General features: G+C 38.1%; 1 protein-coding gene across 2 annotated transcripts in view; it reads left to right on the plus strand.

Annotated features, from left to right (window-relative positions):
* The window catches only part of LRRC63 (leucine rich repeat containing 63), a 40,740-nt gene extending 23,834 nt beyond the window's left edge, over nucleotides 1–16,906 (plus strand). For both annotated transcript variants that reach the window (XM_032874011.1, XM_032874013.1), the window contains exons 6-10: nucleotides 7,466–7,564; nucleotides 7,805–7,941; nucleotides 10,720–10,803; nucleotides 13,614–13,853; nucleotides 16,034–16,906. In XM_032874011.1, coding sequence (XP_032729902.1) covers nucleotides 7,466–7,564; nucleotides 7,805–7,941; nucleotides 10,720–10,803; nucleotides 13,614–13,853; nucleotides 16,034–16,253 — 780 coding nt within the window. In that variant the 3' untranslated portion in view covers nucleotides 16,254–16,906. The remainder of the gene's footprint in view (nucleotides 1–7,465; nucleotides 7,565–7,804; nucleotides 7,942–10,719; nucleotides 10,804–13,613; nucleotides 13,854–16,033) is intronic.
* Nucleotides 16,907–21,061: the final 4,155 nt, after the last annotated feature.

The raw sequence follows: 21,061 nt of genomic DNA on the forward strand, positions 1-21,061 counted from the left end.
TCTCTGTGCCTCAGGGTAGATGAATCTGGTACTGGTCCCTCAGTACTGTCCCTCCTTGCTGCAGTTCCAGAGGAAGCGTTTGGGGTGGGGGTGGGGGCTCCCTGCCTTACCGTGTTTCCATCTCTTCTGATGTTCTCTGCAGGGTTTCTCTATCTTTTGTTGTGCAGAAGCCATTCAGCCAGCTCTCAGTTCTTCTTCAGGAGGAATTGCTCTGTAAATAGATGTAGGAGGGGCAAATGCATGGAGAAGGTGAGTTCAGGGTCTCTCTATGTCACCATCTTGGACCAGAAGCCTCAAAATGCTTTATTTTGATCTAAGCTTCAATCTTTATATAGATTTCCGGTTAGCTTTTACTCCTAGGGCTGTAGCCTTTCCGCCCTTTCATACCAAGTCTGAGACCCCCTTGTCCTCGGTAAGCCGTGAATTCCAATTTTCATCTCTCTGGCCCCATTAGACTGGCTATAATTCTGCTCAACTTAGCTTGTCCACAGCTTTTGATTAGGCAAATGATGTAGGGAGAAAAGTAGTGTTGAGTGTTCTGTCTACTATCCGGAGATTCTCTTCTTTCTAGAAGTTTGGCTTATTAAGACCTAGCTACCTTGGTAATTCTCCAAACATTTATTGTGTTGTGTTTGTTTACCTTCTTGGTTTTAGTGAGAAGGTTGGTTTGAAATAAGGTCACTAACCATTAGGATAAGTGAACAGATTATCTGGTTTTATAGTGAACTGCTTTTATTTTTTTAAGATTTTGTTTTTAAGTAATCTGCACAGCTAACATGGGTCTTGAACTTAACAATCCTGAGATCAAGAGTCACATACTCTACTGACTGAGCCAGTCAATAGAGTGCCCTTTGAAGTTAATTACTTTATTTATTCATTTATTCATTTATTTCTTCATTCATTCATTCATTCATTCATTCATTACATGGGGCTTGAATTCACAACCCTGATATCAACACCTGAGCTGAGATCAAAAGTAGGATGCTTAACTGAGTCACCCAGATACCCCAGGAATGAATTACTTTAAATCAGAGGTTGGTGAGTTTTTCTGCAAAGGGCTGGATTAAAAATCATAGGCTTTGAGATTTGCATGGTCTCTGTCACTCAACTCTGTTATATAATGCAAAAGCAGCTATATACAATACTTAAACTTATGAGCATGGCTATGTTCCAGTAAAACCTTAACTTAGAAAAACAGGTGGCTGAGTGTAGTTTGCTAATCCTTGCTTTAGATGGAGAACGAATGTAGCTTTTAAAGAGTTGGGTGGAACTAGTGAAGAAAAACTTTATTTCCACAGCCATTAATATTATTTTAAAAAAATATTAGACTCCAGAGTAGAATCTTGAGCTCTGTGGGTGATCTAAATGAATTAAAGGTCATAATTCCTGATCTAGTTCAGGGCCTTATTAAAAGAAGTAGACTTTCTATGAGCAAAAACTTATACAAAACAAGTGTACTGATTAATCTAATACAGACCCAAGATATAAGAACTTAATGCTTGCTAGAGCAGTTCAAGAGATTGGGAAGGCCTCCACATTCTTAGTGCTTAGTACCTTTTTTCCCCTTTTTTTGAAGTAATTTAATTTAACTTTGTTTTTTATTATTAACATATAATGTATTACTTGTTTCAGGGGTATAGGTCTGTGATTCATTGGTCTTACACAATACACACCGCTCACCATAACACAAACCCTCCCCAATATCCATCATCTAGATGCCCCATCCTTTCCACCCACTTCCACTCCAGCACCCTCAGTTTGTTTTCTGAGATTAAGAGTCTCTTAGTTTATCTCACACTCTGGTTTTGTCTTGTTTCATTTTTTCCTCTCTTCCCCAATGATCCTTTGCCTTATTTCTCAAATTCCACATATCAGCAAGATCATATAATTGTCTTTCTCTGATTGTCTCATTTCACTTAGCATAATACCCTTTAGTTCCATCCACATTGTTGCAAATGGCAAGATTTCATATTTTTGATGGCTGCTCTGATCTTTATTATTTCTCTTCTCCTGCTGGGTTTAAGCTTTATTTGCTCTTCTTTCTCCAGGTCCTTTAGGTGTAGGTTTAGGTTGTATATTTGAGACCTTCCTTGTTTCTTGAGAAAATCTTGTATTGCTATATATTTTCCTCTTAGGACTGCTTTTGCTGCATCCCATGTATTTTGAATAGTTGTGTTTTTGTTTTCATTTGTTTCCATGAATTTTTAAAATTCTCCTTTAATTTCCTGGTTGACACATTTATTCTTTACTAGGATGCTCTTTAGACTCAATGTATTTGTGTTCTTTCCACCTTTCCTGTTGTTATTGAGTTTGAGTTCCAAAGCATTGTGGTCTGAAAATATGCAGGGAATGATCCCAATTTTTGGTACCAGTTGAGACCTGATTTATGACGCAGGATGTGATCTATTCTGGATAATGTTCCATATACACTAGAGAAGAATGTGTATTCTGTTGTTTTGGGATCGAATGTTCTGAATATATCTGTGATATTCATCTGGTCCAGTGAGTCCAGTGTGTTGATCTTTTGCTTAGATGATCTGTCCATTTCAGTGAAGGAGATGTTAAAGTTCCCTATTACTATTGTATTGTTCATGTGTTTCTTTGATTTTTTCTTTTTTTAATTAATTGGCTTGTATACTTGGCTGCTCCCATGTTAGGGGCATAGATATTTTAAATTGTTAGATCTTCTTGTTGGATAGACTCTTTAAGTATGATATAGTGTCCTTCCTCATCTCTTTTTATAATCTTTGGTTTAAAACCTAATTTGATATAAAGTTTGTCACCCTAGCTTTCTTTTGATCTCCCTTAGCATGGTAAGTGGTTTTCCACCCTCTCACTTTAAATCTGGTGGTTTCTTTGGGTCTAAAATGAGTTTTTAAAAGATTTTTATTTATTTATTTGATGGAGAGAGAGATCACAAGTAGGCAGAGAGGCAGACTGAGAGAGACAGAAAAGCAGGCTCCCTGCTGAGCAGAGAGACCAATGCGGGGCTCGATCCCAGGACCCTGAGACCATGACCTGAGCTGAAGGCAGAGGCTTTAACCCACCCAGCCACCCAGGCGCCCCAGGGTCTAAAATGAGTTTTTTTGCAGACAGCATATCAATGGGTCTTGTTTTTTTATCCATTCTGATAACCTGTGTCTTTTGATTGGGGCATATATCCCATTTATATTCAGGGTAACTATTGAGAGATATGACTTCAGTGCCATTGTATTACCTATAAGGTGACTGTTTCTGTATATTGTCTCTGTTCCTTTCTGGTCTGTTACTTTTAGGCTCTCTCTTTGCTTAGCTAACCCTTTCAATATTTCCTGTAAGGCTGGTTTGGTGTTTGGAAATTCTTTTAGTTTTTGTCTGTCCTAGAAGCTTTTTATCCTCCTCTTATTTTTAGTGACAGCCTAGCTGAATATAATATTCTTGGCTGCATACTTTTCTCATTTGGTGCTCTGAATATATCATGCCAATCCTTTCTGGCCTTCCAGGTCTCTGTGGATAGGTCTGCTGCCAATCTAACGTTTCTACCTTTGTAGGCTACAGACCTCTTGTGCTGAGCTGCTTTCAGGATTTTCTCTTTGTCTCTAAGACTTGATTTACTATTAGATGATGGGGGGGACCTATTTTTATTGATTTTGAGGGGGGTTCTCTGTGCCTCCTAAATTTTGATTCCTGTTTCTTCCCCCACATTGTGGAAGTTCTACACCGTAATTTGCTCCAATATACCTTCTGCCCCTCTTTCTCTTTCTTCTTCTTCCAGGATTGTAATTATTCTAATATTGTTTCATCTTATGGTCTCACTTATCTCTCGAATTCTCCCCTCGTCATCCAGTAGCTGTTTATCTTTGCTCAGCTTCTTTATTCTCCATCATTTAGTCTTCTATATCAGTTATTCTCTCTTCTGCCTCATTTATCCTAGCAGTTAGAGCCTCCTTTTTGATTGCCCCTCATTAATAGCCTTTCTGATTTCGACTTGGTTAGATTTTACTTCTCCAGAAAGGAATTCTCTAGTGTCTTCTATGCTTTTTTCAAGACCAGCTCATATCTTTATAATTGTCATTCTGAACTCTAGATCTAACATCTTACTAGTGTCCATATTGACTAGGCCCCTGGCAATCAGTACTGCCTCTTGCTCTTTTTTTTTTTTGAGGTGAGTTTTCCCATTTTGTCCAGAGAAGAATAGATGAATGAGAGAACAAAATGCTAAAAGGGTAACAATGACCCCATAGAAATATACACTAAACAATCAAAGGAGACCCAAAACTGGGGGGAAAAGAAAAAAAAAAAAAAAAAGAATATGATCAGGCTGGTGAATAGAACAGAGCCATACACTAGATTTGGGGTGTATTTTGGTCTGTTAGAAGAAACAGCAACCCAAAATTTTAAAGAAAGAAAAACGTATATATATACAAAAAAATAAGGTTAAATACAATAAGGTTAAATAAATAAATAAAGTTAAATACAATGAAGGGATAGAATAGTAAAGATAGTAAAAATGAGATAATAGTAAAGATAGTAAAGATGAAAATTAAAAGAGATTCTAAAAAAAGAATTGATGAGATAAGAAGTTGGTTGAAAAAGGAAAGAAGAAAATTTCAAAAAAAGAAACAGAAAAATAAGGAAAAATTTAAAATTAAAGTTGAAAGACTAAAGCATCATGGGGAAAAAGCTATGAATTCTATGTGCTGTATTCCCCTAGCACTGATCAAGTTCATTGATCAGTAAACTTGGTCTTGGCTGGATGTTCTTGCTGAACGCTGGGGAAGGGGCCTGTTGCAGTGATTCTCAAATGTCTTTGCCCAAGGCAGAATTGCACCGCCCTTGCCAGAGGCCAGGGTAAGCAATCTGCTCAAAGGTTTTGGTCTTGGGAGCTTTTGTTCCCTGAACACTTTCCATAGAGCTTTGGAGTACGGGAATGAAAATGGCAGCCTCCTAGTCTCCGGCCAGGAGGAGCCAAGAGCTTGGGGCCCCACTCCTCAGTGCACCCTCGGAGAAAAGCAGTCAGTCACTCCCATCCCCTGGTCCCCAGCTATGCTCCGTGCTCACCCGGCCTGCGACCGAGTGTTTCCATCTCAGGCGCATGGCCCTGTTTGGAGGTTCCAAACCTAGCCAATTCCTGCAGTGCGCTCCGAAGCCACTCCTCCTGGGGGTAAGAAAGGGAGTTTCCCCAGTTCTTTCACTTGTTGAACCCCTCCTCTAAAAGCAGTGGCCCAACTGTGCCTCGGATCATGGTTTAAGGTAACTCTGAGCTGAAAGCCCACTCCTTGGCTCTGTCTCTGTGGCCAGCTTCTCCACCCCATATCTGGGAGCTCTGCCACCCTCAGACGGCCCTGCTCTTTCTGCAACCTCAAGGGTCCTGAGACCACACTGTCCCCATGAGGGCTCCACTCCCCGCTTAGCCTCTGGAGCAACGTCCCTCAGGGAAGCAGACTTCTAAAAGTTCCGATTTTGTGCTCCGTTGCTGCACGGCTTGCCTGGAGCCGGCCCCTCCCCCCAAGGTCTCTCTTCCCATATATCGCCTCCATTCACTTCTCCACGTGTCCTACCTTGCAGAAAGTGGTCGCTTTTCTGTTCCTAAGGTTGTTGTTATTCTTTTCTTTGATCTCCTGTTGAGTTCATGGGTGTTCAGAGTGGTTTGATAGCTATCTAGCTGAACTCCTGGCACCAGATGAAATCGAGGTCTCCTACTCCTCCGCCATCTTGGACCACACTCCTCTAAGGCTTAGTTCCACACAGCCTTTGCATTATAACCACAGCAAACGGGTTTTATGATGGGATGGTAAAAGAGAGATCCAGGGTACCTGTGGTGGACCAGCCTCCTAGTGATGGTCCTGGGGATTACATGAGGCAACATGAAGGTTCCGGATATTCACTCATTCAGTCAATATTTATTAAGAACCCCCATGTGCCAGTGGTAAACTATGTATTTTAACTATATATCAGTGTGCAAAACAGAAGAGAATCCCTGTTTCATAGAGCTTATTAAAGTTTAGTGGGGTGAGATCAGACATATATTTGTACATAGTCTATCCTATGATTATAAGAACTATGAAGAAAAATAAGGCAAGTGACAGAGACAGGGAATCATCGCTGGAGCACTGGTTTGAGAGGTTGCTATCTGTCATAGGTTGGTTAGGAAGGCCTCTCTGGCCAGATGACATATGAGTAGACAGCGGACTCTGTGCTGGCCACTGATGAGGTGAGACTATATAGTTCATGGGATGACATGAGGGAAGAAATTTCCAGGCAGAAGGAAATGTAAAGGCTTCTAGTTGTCTGAGCACACTAAGTGAAATGATTAGAGGCTATGATAAACACATATCTGCTCTGTAAGTACAGCACCAGTTCTGCAGAGAAAAGTGTTTATGACAGGAAAAAAAGACCACCTACTTTTGTCTATATACACATTTACAAATAGTAATACTTCAGTAAAAGGTCAGTCTTGATACCAGTACTCAACTTTAAGGTTCTTTAGCCATGAGCCTTTCATTCTCACATGATATGTGGCATAGTCTAATGCCCCTGCAACGATCCCCCTTTTCTATAAGCTGAGGTCTGATCATCCAACAATGGTATCCCTTGGTCCATTCCGTTGACCACTACTGATCCTATGACCCTTAAGAAACAAATGTTTCAATTATCCTGGAGTGTTAAAGATACTGAGGACACCAAACATGTCTTAATCAGTTCTGACTTGTATGACAAAATATCATTAATTTCTCACAGTTCTGGCAGCCCTGGAGTCCAACATTGAGGGGGGTCAGCTGATTTGTCTCCTGGTTAGAGATCTCTTGCTCACACCTACTTTCTTCCTATATCCTTACCTGGTGGAAAAAGAGAGCTCTGGCCCCTTCTTCTTCTTATATGGGCACTAATCCCATTATAAGGGCTCCACCCTTAAGACCCCATCTAACCCTAATTACCTCACAAAGGCCTCACCTCTAAATGCCATCACATTGGGGTTTGGGACTTTAACATAAAGGTTTGTGGGTAGCGCAAACATTTAGTTCACAGCAGCACACAGTTTTCCTCAATCAGAATTGACATATTTAAACAAGAAGTTTTAGATAGACATTGGATTAATGGAATGATAACAGAAAAAGAGGTAGAAACAAGAAAAAATAAGATAAAAGAGATAATTAAATATAAAATGTACTTACTTACATTTCAGCACACAATGGATACTCTAAATGTTTGTTTGCCGTTAATCGAAATAATTCCTGTCACACATCTAACACCAAACTTCTTATAAACATGAATACTTAACAGAGCTTCTATTTGATTTCTATCCTTTCCATATTTAGGGAATTATTATTATGGCAGACTAACAAATGAATGGAAGATGAGTATAGCCTTGTTAGTGTACTGTGTCAAGCACTGTCACTCAGTTATGTGCTCATTTATTTTTCTTTGGTATAAAATATTTTGTGCATTGTTAATTAACCTCTTATCACTTGTCACTTTCTTTTAGGGCTTTTTTATCACAAATTGTCCAGACTTAACGATTTTGGCCTCCCAATTGGTATATCTTAACTTATCCTTCAATGACATCAGTTACTTCCCCACAGAAGTGAGTCCATTTTTATCATTGTGTATATTGCACTAATTTCTTATTAATAATAATTATAATAAAAAATAGACATTTATGATACCCTGGAAAAGAGCAAAAAAATAGACAGGTGATACAGCCAATCAATGTTCATTTGTTGATTCTACTACATTAGTTCAAAGGGTTTATAAAATGTACCAAGTAGAGATCTGTGATACTTGATCATTCTACTCATGTTTGTTTCTCTTTTCTGTTCCTCAGATACTTTGTCTTAAAAATTTACAAATACTATTACTAAGAAATAATCCTATCAAAGAAATCTCTTCTGAAATTCAGCAACTTAAGCTCCTTAGAGTTTTCAGCATTGCCTTTAATTTGATTACTACTCTTCCACCTGGGTAAGGTCAATGGCTTGAGAGTATGAGCACAGAAAATAAAGAGCTTATAATTTAGAAAGAGATCAATTTCCCTTTTGAAAGCAGCTAGCAACTGAATGATTCCCGTTCTCTTCCAGTTAGCTGACTTGCATCTTATCATTGTGTTAAAAGCAATCCTAGCAGCTACACAGATGGCAGCTAGTGAGGGGCTAGTGAATGCTCATCTAGAGATCCATTATTTGAGTATGGATTAAGTGAACACCAATTACAGAAAAAGGCTCGAGTGAGAAACTTGCACTGATCTCTTGATAGCCTTTGTGCATTTGGAAAGGACACTGCATATGGAATTAGGAAATCTAGACTTTTAACTTCAAAATGGATAATGATCTGTTTTAGCTGGGGAATCACTTAACCTTCTTGGTCTCAATTTCCTAATCTATAAATCAAGAAATTAGCCAATATGATATGTATCATCCTTTAATAAGAATGTTGATATTTGGGTATAAAAGAGATGGAATTTTTCCAGACTTCTGGACTGGTGATTATTTAATTCTTAAACCAAAACCTTAGCCAAATGCAAAATGACATATATCTTTCAGTTAAACAAATTGGATGTGGGTTAAGGGCAAAGGGACAAGGACTCTTATACAGTTGAACATTTTGTAAAGAAGATTCTCACCAAAATTAAGGAAATGCATCAAAATTCATTTATTAAGTTGTTCACCTGGCATTGTTTATATTTATCAATCCAAAAAATTCTGCATTAATAAACTGTAAAACTATTCAGTCATTTAAAAGAATGAAAAAGCATGTAAAACTTATACCATTCCTGTATATAAACGCATTTCACGTTACACATAATACATGTATAACAAATCAACACTAAAAGTAAGAATATTGCATTGTGTGTATTTTATTTCTATTTAAATCATCTATTTTTTCAACAGTAATATAAATTGTATTTTCCCTGCCTTGATTCTAGAAGCAGCTGTTTCTCTAAGCAAACTCAGCTTCCTTTTTATTGGCAGATGGTATTTAAAACCGAGATCTGGGTGCTAGAAGTCCCAGTGCTACTGGGATAACATTGTTTCTAGACACCCTGGGAACAGAGCTAAGTAATACATGTGTGTCTACTAATCTGTGTGTACACATGTATCTATATTTTTCTGTGTGTGTATGTGTGTGTGTGTGTATATGTGTGTATATATATATATATATATATTTGTAAATATACACCGCACATAACCCTGTGTATATATACACATATACACACACAGCTACATATATGTATGCATATAGAGACCCATATATATGTATATATGCATATATGAATATGTACATCTAAATAAAATTTATATTTAATAATCTGTAAAATTGTAATTATGACCTCTAATAACTCTATGTCATTTAAACAAAATGTAAAAATTCCTAAAGCAACTACAACTTGTTCATAGCTACAGAGTCAACATTGCTCACTATTTAGAGATTAAGCAAATTAGTTTGAACTATTGGTTAACTATTGGTTACACTCAAAAAGGTTTAAGGAGCTATTTCTAAAAAATATTAGAGTTCCTAAAATAAAGCAGTATATATATTTTTTTTTCAAGATTTTATTTATTTACTTGACAGAAAGAGAGAGCTCAGGCAGGGGGAGCAGGAGGGGAGAAGCAGGTTCCCTGTAGAGCAGGGAGCCTGAGACAGGGCTCGATCCCAGAACACTAGGATCACGCCCTGAGCCAGAGGCAGACACTCAACCAGCTGAGTCACCCAGGCCCCTCTGAAGCAGTATATATATTTTTTAATCAAATAACATGGTTTATGTATGCATATTAAGGGGAGATCGACAGCACAAAGTCAACTGAGGCCTAAGTTTTTGTTGCTACTATTTTTGCCCTGAGCTGCTTGGGGCATAAGCTATGCAAATGCAGATACCAAAGCCCAGGTTCTGGAGGCACAAAGAACTGGGTCCTCATCTTAGCTATGCCCCTTACAGATAGGCCCTCTACAGTTACAGTTATGCCCTTGATTATACTATGGAAAGGTATACTCAATGCTCTCAGATGAAATGTTTGAAGTTTTGTGACCACGAAAAGGTCTATTTAGTTTTCTTGTAAAATAAAGACAATAGATCACTTAAAAAATCCAAAAGGTTTCTTCTTTTTCCCAAAGCTTTAGGATAGCATTTGTTCATGAAAAACACGGGATTTTTTTGTTCATTTAAGAGATAAAGACATCACCAGAATGTGTCTCTCTCCTTGCCTTGTTTTTTTTTTTGTTTGTTTGTTTTTGGGGGTTTTTCCCCCCTTTTTTTTCTGTTTCTTGTCTTTTTTATCCCAGAGCCTCACTGGAGGGCCCGGACAGACTCCAGAAAGAACCGACTCCACTAACACCACTAAAACCTTGATTTTGGACTTCCGGCCTCCAGAACTGTGAGGGAATAAGTGTCCGTGGCTCTAAGCCACCTGGCTTGTGGTCATTGGTTACATCAGCCCTAGGAAACAAATATAGCAACCAAGAAAAGACTCTCTCTAAATGTTTTAGAAATTTCTCAGGCTTTTTCTGAATGGGGCTTTATCTGCTCCAAACATTTCAAAGCCGTCTTAAAGGGTAGAAGAATCATTTTAGGAACTTCGATTGTCATTAAGCCACCTATAATGAAAACAAGTCCATAAATTTCAAGATTGTAGGAAAATGTAGTTTCTCCATATTTCTACCTCTTTGCTCAAGTATTTAATTCTTTATTCATGCCTAGTAATGACAAGCAGGTAATCATTTTTAATTCCATTTTCTCTTTCTAAGGTTATTTCTTTTGTCCCATCTTGAGGAACTTGATATTTCCTACAATGGTATTGCTTCCATTCCTAATGAAATCCAGAAACTCAGGTATTCTGAAAGTTGTAAGTACACAAAGCCATATGTCCTGTCAGGACATATTTGGTGATGACTGTGTTGGAGAAAACGGAGTTCGTTCATACATTTAATAGCCACAAAACATAATATATGAAACATCACATTTATGAAAACGTAACTTGAATGACTGGCATTTTTAAGACATAACATTTTCAGTAATTATTTAAAAGTTGTACTGATGGCTTCTTAATAGAATGACATACTTCATTTTGTCCATTTTTCTGGATGTACGCCTATAGTTCTTATCAGTTTTATTTCTTCAGGATAAGGAAATACATATAACAGTGTAAGCCTAATACGAAGCCCTGATTCTTTCTCACATTGATTTTTAAAATCTCACATCTGAAGTTCATCTCTGTCCTTACAGATCAGTACTCCTTTGATTATACTCTTTTGATTATGACTTTAGAATAATTTTTAATAATTAGGAGGGAGATTGTTTTTCAATAATAGCCTTTTAACTAGCTCTTTAGATCATGAGTTTTAAGAGCATTTAATATACTTCCAAGCCCCTCTACCCCCCCAAAAAATAAACACAAAATTGAGATTTCAATTGGAATTGTCTTGAGTTTACATACAGGTTTCGAAGAATTTACATTTCTGATGTTAATAAATATTTTCATCCTAAAACAGAGCATATTTTTTCATTTGTTCAGATCTTATTTTATGTCCTTCATAGGAATTTATGACTTGGGGTGCCTAGAGGTTGACTCTTGTTTTCAGCTCAAGTCATGGTTTCAGAGTTGTGAGATTGAGCCCCACATCCTGACCCAAATCAGGCTCTGCACAGAGTCTGCTTGAGATTCTTTCCCTCTCCCTCTCCCTCCTTCTCTGCCCCTTCCACCCCCGCCCCCCACTCTCTCTAAAATAAATAAATAAAATCTTTTAAAAGATTTATGACTCCCTTCACATTAAGTCCTTTATCTTTATTACTAACCTTCTCTAAGTATTCTATAATTGTGTTGTTATTATGAATGCAACATTTTCTATAATTTTCATTTCTAGCCAACTGTTGCCCATACAGAATAGAGAAAAGCTATGTCCTTCCTTACATGAATTTAAAATTAAGCGATATAACCCAAATTATCTTCATTCTGGCTCAGTTTGACTAGATTTCGTTTGGGTTTCCAGGAGCATAGTCTTATCTACAGTAAAGTGAGATGATTTTGTCTTTGTTTTCTAATATTTGTACCAATTATTTAATTTCCCATGTGACAATCTTTATATTTTAATAGGGGAATTCAACCTCTTCACCTTTGTTATGGCCGATATATTCAGTTTTTTTCTTCCATTTTACTTTGCATTTACTGTTTATTCACTTTTTTCTTTTCCTATTTGCCTTGGGTGTGAGTGTGTGTGTGTGTGTGTGTGTGTGAATTTTATTAAGTGTTTCTCCTGCTTCCACCCCAATTTCTCTGCCTCCCAGAGCACGACTGCCTCAAGAGCACCGCTCTGTGTGTTTGTCAGTTTTTCTCTTTTGGCTGCTCTGCCGTCTGCTCAGGACCAAAGGCAGTCACAAGAGCACCATTCAGAGAGCGTCAGTGACCTAACGGGAGGAAGTTTCTCTGCTCCCGGCGATGCTCAGATGCTCAGCTGCTAAGGCTGTCGCTGGTGGAGCTCTTCCAGCTTTAGAGACTGCTGAGCCTAGCAAACTCCTCAGACCTCATCCAGAGGAAGGATGAGCCCAGACTGCTGAAGCCTCTGAGATAAAGCAACTCAGGAAGGGGCAGCCTCCGCCAAGGGTATTTGGGGAACCCCACTGACATCTCCCTAGAGTCCACCACACTTATTTTGGCTGTCCTTTGGGCTCTCTGCTGCTGGCCCTAAGGCTCCCTAGAGGGAGCAGAGTGACCATGCCAGCTCTCTCCTTTGGGACCACAGTAAAGCCTGGGGTTTTGCTTCCCTTTTCCAGACTATGACAAGTGCAGTAGTCAGACTGTGGCTGTGGATGAAGACGGGTGAGGGGCCATGTTCCTAGCCCCATTGTTTCAAATCCCACCAAAGAATTTAAATTGTGTGAGGAGGAAACTACACTGCACATGAGAACCTAGAGTTCCCAGCAAATTTTGACCTACAGTCCGCATGTCATCCTTTTTCACTCCCAGCAAGTTGGACTAGCCTTTGATTTGTTTTTATGTGTCCCTCATAAACAGATACTTTTCTGTCTGTCTCCAGCACTAAGTAGAAAGATGTGTAACTGAAAAAAAAAAAGCACAAAAAAACACCCACACACCCACACACAAAACAAAAACAACACAAAAAAAACCACCATCAAGGCAGGTAGTATAAAATGAGAAAATCAGTAATGTTCTCTTCGAACAAAGGAATCACTGTTATCAGAAACAAATGGCACAGTAAAAACCAAGGGGATTCAGGTGATGAAAAATCAAAGCTGCAATATAACACATGATATTTTTTGCTAATGGTAATTCCACTGTTTTGATTAGACTTGAAGGAAAAAATGTGTACTGGTGTTCAGTTTGTCTATGAAAATATATTCTATCATTATACTATACTAGTATTTTTCTTTTTCCATAATGGTATGTTGCAGAGACCCAAAGTACATGCTTTAACTCTGCTATTCACACAAATGCACTGATCGGCATAATAACAAACCGTGTCATTTGCTTTGTAATTCTCCGGTTCTAAGAAAATACTTAAGCACTTGGACGTTATTGCTACTACCTTTAATGCCAATTTGCAGGAACACAGGGACAAAAAATTTTACTTTGGTATTATAAATTGCATAAATACCTTTTAAATTTGGTTTCCTTTATTTGCAGATCACTTGAAAAACTGAATGTCGATGGGAATGAACTGACAACTTTTCCATCTGCAATTTTGAAGCTTAACCTGAAAAAAATCCTCTTTGAGAATACTTTCACTCATCCTATGTTTTGGAAGGAGAATTCTTTGAATAGCCCACCATCCCTTACTCAAATTGCTTCTTTTTTCTTTTTAAAAAATAATCTACGTGAATATTATAATGTGATCCCAGCGGAAATTCTAAAGCTACTCAAATGGTGAGCAGATTCTGACACCCTTTTAATGAAAATACACCTTTAAGCATTTAAAATGTTGTTCCTTAGAGGCCAGATGACAGTTCTACTATTAATACATCCATATCGCAGCCTCGAACATACATAGAATTCTTTAAATTTCTCCTTCTGTCTCTTCAGAGTAATAATGAAGTCTGAATTCAGCCCGTTTCCTAATATTCTCAAGTTTAACTGAGAATTAATTCCAGTGTGAGTTACAAATTGCTGAGGCGTGGCCGGCCACATCTATACGGTGTGATTTTAATCTTTCCTGTGAATTACTAAGGACACAGAAGTGGTTTCTTCCAAAAAAGGGTTCTTTGGTCCCCGGCAGACTATGCAGGGAAACACTTTGTAAGAGACCAGGAAGAGAGCCACCTTATCTAGAGCATTTTCTCCTCCTCAGGGATTAATGGCCAGTGTGAGAATCATTGCCTAATCTCAGGACCAGGGTTTCTAAAGCCCGTGCACTAGGAGTCCACTCAGCTTCTCTCGTATTTTCTTCCGATGGTATAAAACTATTCTTACACTCACCAGTCCTTATATTATTGATTTAACAAATCTTTGTTGTCTGCCTAAGTAAATTTCCCAGCAGTGTATAAATTACCAGTATTGACTCCATAAAAGGCAGGAAGCCTAAACAGATAGTAATCATCAAAGAAATTGAAAATGTGATTAATAATCTACCAATAGAAAAGGGCCCAGGACCTGAAGCATGTTAAATCTTACTAGTAATCAAGGAACTGCAACATCAATGGCAACAACAGATATTTTACTTGTTTTATTAAGATTAAAAAGATTGACCTTAGGGGCGCCTGGGTGGCTCAGTTGGTTAAGCTGCTGCCTTCGGCTCAGGTCACGATCTCAGGGTCCTGGGATGAAGCCCCACATTGGGCTCTCTCCTCAGCAGGGAGCCTGCTTTCCCCTCATCTGTCTCTGCCTACTTGTGGTCTCTGTCTGTCAAATAAGTGAACAAAAACTTAAAAAAAAAAAAAAAAGAAAAAGATTGACCTTAAACTTTGTCGTTGGATGCCCCAAATCTGGATCACTATATACCAGTAGTAGTGCTGTAAATTGGCAAAAGCTTTGTGGAAGGCAACTGGACAGTATCCTACTTACCCCTTGAAACAGAAATGTAAATCGTCAGAATCCATCTCATAGAAATAGTTACACGTGAACACAAAGTTAGGACTAGGGATGATAACTGCAGCGTCAGTGTGCATCAATTAAAAAGTGGTAAAATAAATTATGGTGTATCGACATTATGGAATATTATGATGCTATTACTATGAAGCAAAACAAAATGCATTGCAATAAAAAGTTGTCCAAGACATTTCGTTAAATCACTTTTGAGATTTTATACATAGACTTTAATATGTATACATTTTTATATTAAGTTTTATTGTTTAAATCTAAAATTGGCAAATTATACCAATTTCTACACCACCAAGAAAGTCTGAGTGTTCCTGATGATTCCCATCCTCACCAAATGTCGTACTGTCAGACTTTTCCATTTTGCCCATCTGATGATTATGAAATGGTACCTGTCCTCTCTGATTACTGAGATTGAGAAGCTCCCCTTCTCAATGTTCTCTAGACATTCAAGTTTCTTCTTCTGTGAATAGTCTGTTCATGTGCTAATGTCAGTGGACTAATGGTGTTGATGTCTTTTTTTTTTTTTTTAACTGATTCAGGAGCCTTTAAAAATATATACAGACACTAATCCTGTACAAAGCTATGATATAGTCCCTTTATTTTTTTTTAAATAGTATCATTATTTTGAACTATAAAATAAGGCATAATTATTATGGAAAGTTTGGAAAATACAGAAAAAGATTACAAAGGCACATAAAATTTCCTGTGATCACACTGACCAAGAATAATTACTGTTTTCTACTTGGAATCTATTCTTAAGAGTGTTTTCTGCTATGCATCTATACTTTTTGTTTTAGAAAACCAAGATTGTTTTATATACATTTATCCACTTTATTTTTTATCATTTACTTTTTACTTATGTATGTCTTAGCTCCTCAATTAGAAGGTAAGATCAATAATGACAAAGGCCCTATTTTACACTACTGTGAGTCTCACATAACATCAAGCACAATAATCTTTTCTTCCATAGAGATTTACTAAATATTGACTTGATGTGTCTTCCCTTGCAGCACATCTAGGTGTGAATGGTGTCAAGGTCCCATGTTCGGTGAAGGTTTTCGAGTCATCCGATCCTATGACGGTTTTGGAACAACACACCTTCCTATTTTGTTTCTTGTGTGTTCTTCTTCCTGCTATAGAGAAGTAAAGGAACGCAGTTTTATTTCAAGTAGTATTCCTAGTGGAAAAATAACTCTAAATTCTGAGTTGATAAGTCAGGCAATGATTTAGGAATCCCACTTTAAAAGCCATTAGAGTTTATGTCTATAGTAATTAACTTCTTTGAGAGTACAGCTTCTTTCTTCTGTGGCTCCTCTTTGTAATCTCAGCTCCTTAGGAAGTTTGCGACTGTTGGGGAATGGTTGCAGAATGATTACTTAAGAAGGATAAGTAAAAGGTCTTTGGATTTCAGCGGAAATCTAGAAAATTTCTTTTAGAGCACATTTGCTGTCGAATGAGAAATGATGGAAAACTTTGCAAAAAAAGGATTTACATTACAACTGGCACTTTCATGCATCCATTCCAAGTGATAAGATGGCATTTCAAAGTCATCAGTGGGGCTCCTGTCTCAGATGAGTTCAAAGTCATGTACCCAAGTTCTCTTTGTGAATTTCTGTGGAAATCCATCCAGTGCCAACCATCTCAATTGTGGATTGTTTTAGGGAATAAAAGATTCATTCCAGTCCTATATTTAGTTGTTTGAATTCATTACCCAGGCTCTTAGAAAACTGGTACAATCTCTCAGTTATCCTGACCCTCATCTCACAAAGCCTGACTCCATAGACCGCTGCCAGCATTCAACAGGCCTTCAATGAGAGCCTGGCAAAAAAATAAAGTAAAACTTACAAAATTACATTGCAGAGCAACATACAAATACAGTAGAACTTGAGGCTTTAAGAATTAGTGTTTGGTAAGAGAAAAGTAAAAGTCTTTTGATATGCAAACAAAGACATTTTAGAGTAGCACAGAATTGTTTCATATTTGGTATATTTTTTTAAATACACTTAAATCCAAAATGTCATTGCTAATGACAAAACTTGATAAAATCAAATGATTGAAATTTGTATATATATCTTATCTTTAGAGAATGTCAGAAAATACACATTATGTCAGGTGTGTTTGTGTGTGTGTTTCATTTAGTACTATTTAAATCAAAGACAAAATAAACCAGACAAATTTTTTTCTGACTGTTGATTTCAATAAATTGGGGTACTCATACTCTCCTCCTTGAGACTCAGTTTGATTTTAAACAGAAATAAGAAAATGTTGTTTGAGAAGTATGTACCATATTCACCAGCAAAAGAATAAAATTCTTTATATAGAAGTAACTACCATATCATGCAAGTAATCCAGACGAGATATTTATAGCATAATAACAAATACATATATTAAAATGCAGTATATCCATACTTCTAAAACAAGATAAAAAATAAGATTACATCCTACTGGCATGTAGCCTATTCATACTCACCTTTGTCTCTGAAATGGTTGTTGGAGGAAGAATTATTTTTTAATTTTAAAAATGTTGATTTTTGCTTTGAATAACAAGGTGATGTGATATTGAGATAGGAAATAAAACAAATTAAGATAGGGAAGAAAGAACAGTTTTCAAAGGAAATTACAGTATCTTAGAGATGCTGCAGAAAAATGAATATACCTAGACATTTGAACAAATACGAAAAAAAAAATCTCGTTATTTCCTCATGGTTGGTGTAAACCTTGAATCTAAGTGATCTAAAACATATTAATTACACAAACATTTGAAAACAGAACTAAACCTAAGAAGAAAACAAAGTTCTCCTTGGAATGTCACTCAATGAAAACCAGAGATAACCATCTCGACATGTATATTGTCTATGTGCACATTTATATATTGCCTTTTTAAAAATATGTATTTATTTTAGAGAGAGAGCAAGAGCATGAGCAGGCGAAGGGGCAGAGGAGGAGAATCTCACGCAGACTCTCACCTGAGTGCAGAGCCTGACCCAGGGCTTGACCTCAGGACCCTGAGATCATGACCCAAGTCCAAATCAAGAGGCTGTCCCTTAACCGCCTATCCACCCAGATGCCCGATATTACTCTTTTATTAAAGAGGGAATTATCTGCCTCACACCATACACAACAATTTCTAGATTCCTCAAGGTTTAAATTGAAAATATAAATAGATAAATAGGGTCTTAAATAATTAGAATGAGAAGGACTTTTTTAATCAGGAAATGCAGCCGGAAAGAAAGGATGAACAGATTCAATATGTAAAAATTTTTAAAATTCCTGGACAGCCAAGATCCTCATACATAAGGTCAAAAGACAAGCAGCTCATGGGAAAATACCTGTAATACATATAACTGACCAACAGGAAAGTCGTGATTGTAAATGACAAAAACCCACTCTAAGGAAATGTAACCGTATTTGTTTGTGTGTGTGTCTTCAGGCACAGCCAATTCAGGAACTCAGACGGTTGTGAAGGCAGTATCTGTTTTTCTGCCTATCTATCTAGCTATCATCTATCTCTGAGCAACACTTTTAAGCTTGCCTCATTTCCAGATAGCAAGGATGGCCACGGATGATTCCAGGTTCATGTTCTGGAATGTCAGGAACCTTAGAGAAAAGTGCACTATCTAAGCCCAATCATTACACTGAAACACATTAGGGATGATTTTCTTTGGCTCGACTTGGTTCACATGTTCATATATGAACACAACGTTGTAGCTTCATGGATGGAATGCTCTGATTGGCCAGGACTGAGTCACATGCCCATCTCTGGAACTGGGAAAGGAGGAATTCCCTCTTCCCAAAACACATGAGTCAGATTCTCTCCAAGAAAGAGTTCTGGGACTGAAAATTGAGGGAAGTTTCTCCAGCCCTCTTCTATGTGATGCACACTCACACACGCACTTGCTGTTATAGGACCACTTCGGGATTATTTTTATTCAAAGTGGGGAGTTTTTTGACATGAAGATGTTAAATTTTAGTTTATAAAAATCATGGATAAGCCTGGAGGACGTTATGCTAAGTGAAATAAGCCAGACACAGAATGAAAAATACTGCCTGATCTCTCATATATGCAGGGTCTGAAAAGGTCAAGGTCACAGAAGTAGGGACTAGAACAGTGGTTACCGGGGCCTGGAGTTTTCCCTAAAATGGGCAGATGGATGTTGGTCAAAATCAATCTATTCCCTTACGTTGTTATCTTTTATTGCTAAGCTTAGCAAGTCTGTCTGTCTTTCTCCCCAAATTACAGAAATATCTATCTGTAGTTTACTTATTTTACATTTTAATACTGGTGCACCTCAAAATTACTTTAGTATGGAACATGAGGTGTGGATCCAAATTTAAGTCTTTCTAGAATGCTGGGACATTGTGCCCCTTCCTGTTCATTTCCTACTGAAGCTTTACCCTACCAACTCGAAATGCCACCTTTATGACGCACTGAATTCTGAGATAATTAGGTCTATTTCTGTTTCTTTTTTACTTTCTACTCTATTCCATTAACTTGTCTATGTGATGCCAACACCATATTGTTTTAATTATTTTAACTGAAACTACATCTTAATATATCTTATTCAAGTTCCCACTCATTGCTATTTTTGTTCAGTACTTTTTCCCCCCCAAAGATATATTTATCTACTTGAGAGAAAGAGAGCAAGAGTGAGTCAGGGGAGGAGCAGAGGGAGAGGGAGAGAGAGAATCCCAAGCTGATTCCGAGCTGAGTGTGGAGCCCAAAGTGAGGCTCGATCCCACGACCCTCAGATCACAACCTGAACCAAATGGAGAGTCAAACGCTCAACCAGCTGAGACACCCAGGCTCCCCTGTTCAATACATTTTCGCTATTCTTATACCTTTATTTTTATATAATACTTATTAAAATCTTTAAAATTACTTTGTATTATCTTCCTCCCTTTCACCAAATAAAGTACTTTGGATTTTTGTTAGCAACTGAAGGAAACTGAAAACCACATGATATAGAACACACACTGTATGACTTAATTTATGGACTAATAATGGTAATGATATTAATTCAGCTATTGGGAGATTTTTTTCTATATTATATATGTAATATATATATTTTCTATATTATATATATATTCTACATTGTTTATGACAAAACGCTGGCCTCTTTTTGGGAGCAATGATCATGAATATTGTTGTTTATGTACTTATTTAAAAAGTAGAATTTTTAAGCTCAAAGGTTTGATCCGTGTAGCTCTGAGGAGGACTCTACCTTGCTCAGGAAAATTGGATGCCAGCTCTGGTTGCTCTCTGCTTTGTCCTCAGTTCTCTCTGTGGAATCCACATGCTTAGTTGGCTGGGGCAGAAGGCAGGGGTTGGGGGTGGGCCAGCAGGGTCTCTACAGGCCCCTGTGCTGGGGATTGTCTTTTTCTGCTTGGAACCTAAGGAGGCGGAAGTACGTGCCATGTTCTGGGCCCCGGGTGCTCAGAGGTCACATATTGGTGTCCTTGTTTAAGCAGCACCTTAATCCACAGAGGAAATGCTTTATTTTCACACACCCGACGTCACACCTCCTGAGCCTGTACCCTTGACAATCTCTTTCCCAGGAACTGCCCCTCCAACAACACACCATAAGTGACAATTTGAAGACACTCGATGGTGTCACTGTCTGCCAGAGATGCCAGGGGTGGAAATGCGCTAACCTCAGCCAAGGCAGCCCAGAGCATTCCCCAGCCTAGGCTGGTGCAGCTACAGTGAGCTTTCCAGGTGGTCCTGCTGGGGGGAGTCCTGAGGGGGTCCCCCACCTTCAGATTCTGGGGTCAGGGCCTGAGATCTCAGAGTTGATTGCTCAGGAAGGCAAAGGAATGTCCTGTTTCGAAGTGGTGACTGGATTCTTTTATGGGCCCACCACTCTCTGGGAATGCGCTGTTCCTACCAAACTCCCAGACTCAGGGTCCTTACTTCCAGTAAGGTCAAGGAAAGCAGAGATGGAATCATGTGCCTGAAGCTCCTCGGTGCATTATGGGACTGACTGACAAGGTACCTAGTGCAGGACTTGGCCCCGAGCCAGGGCTCTGAAAAGGGTAGC

Source organism: Lontra canadensis, unplaced genomic scaffold, assembly GCF_010015895.1.
Source record: "Lontra canadensis isolate GAN:19392208 unplaced genomic scaffold, GSC_riverotter_1.0 scaffold51, whole genome shotgun sequence".
Taxonomy (NCBI): domain Eukaryota; kingdom Metazoa; phylum Chordata; class Mammalia; order Carnivora; family Mustelidae; genus Lontra; species Lontra canadensis.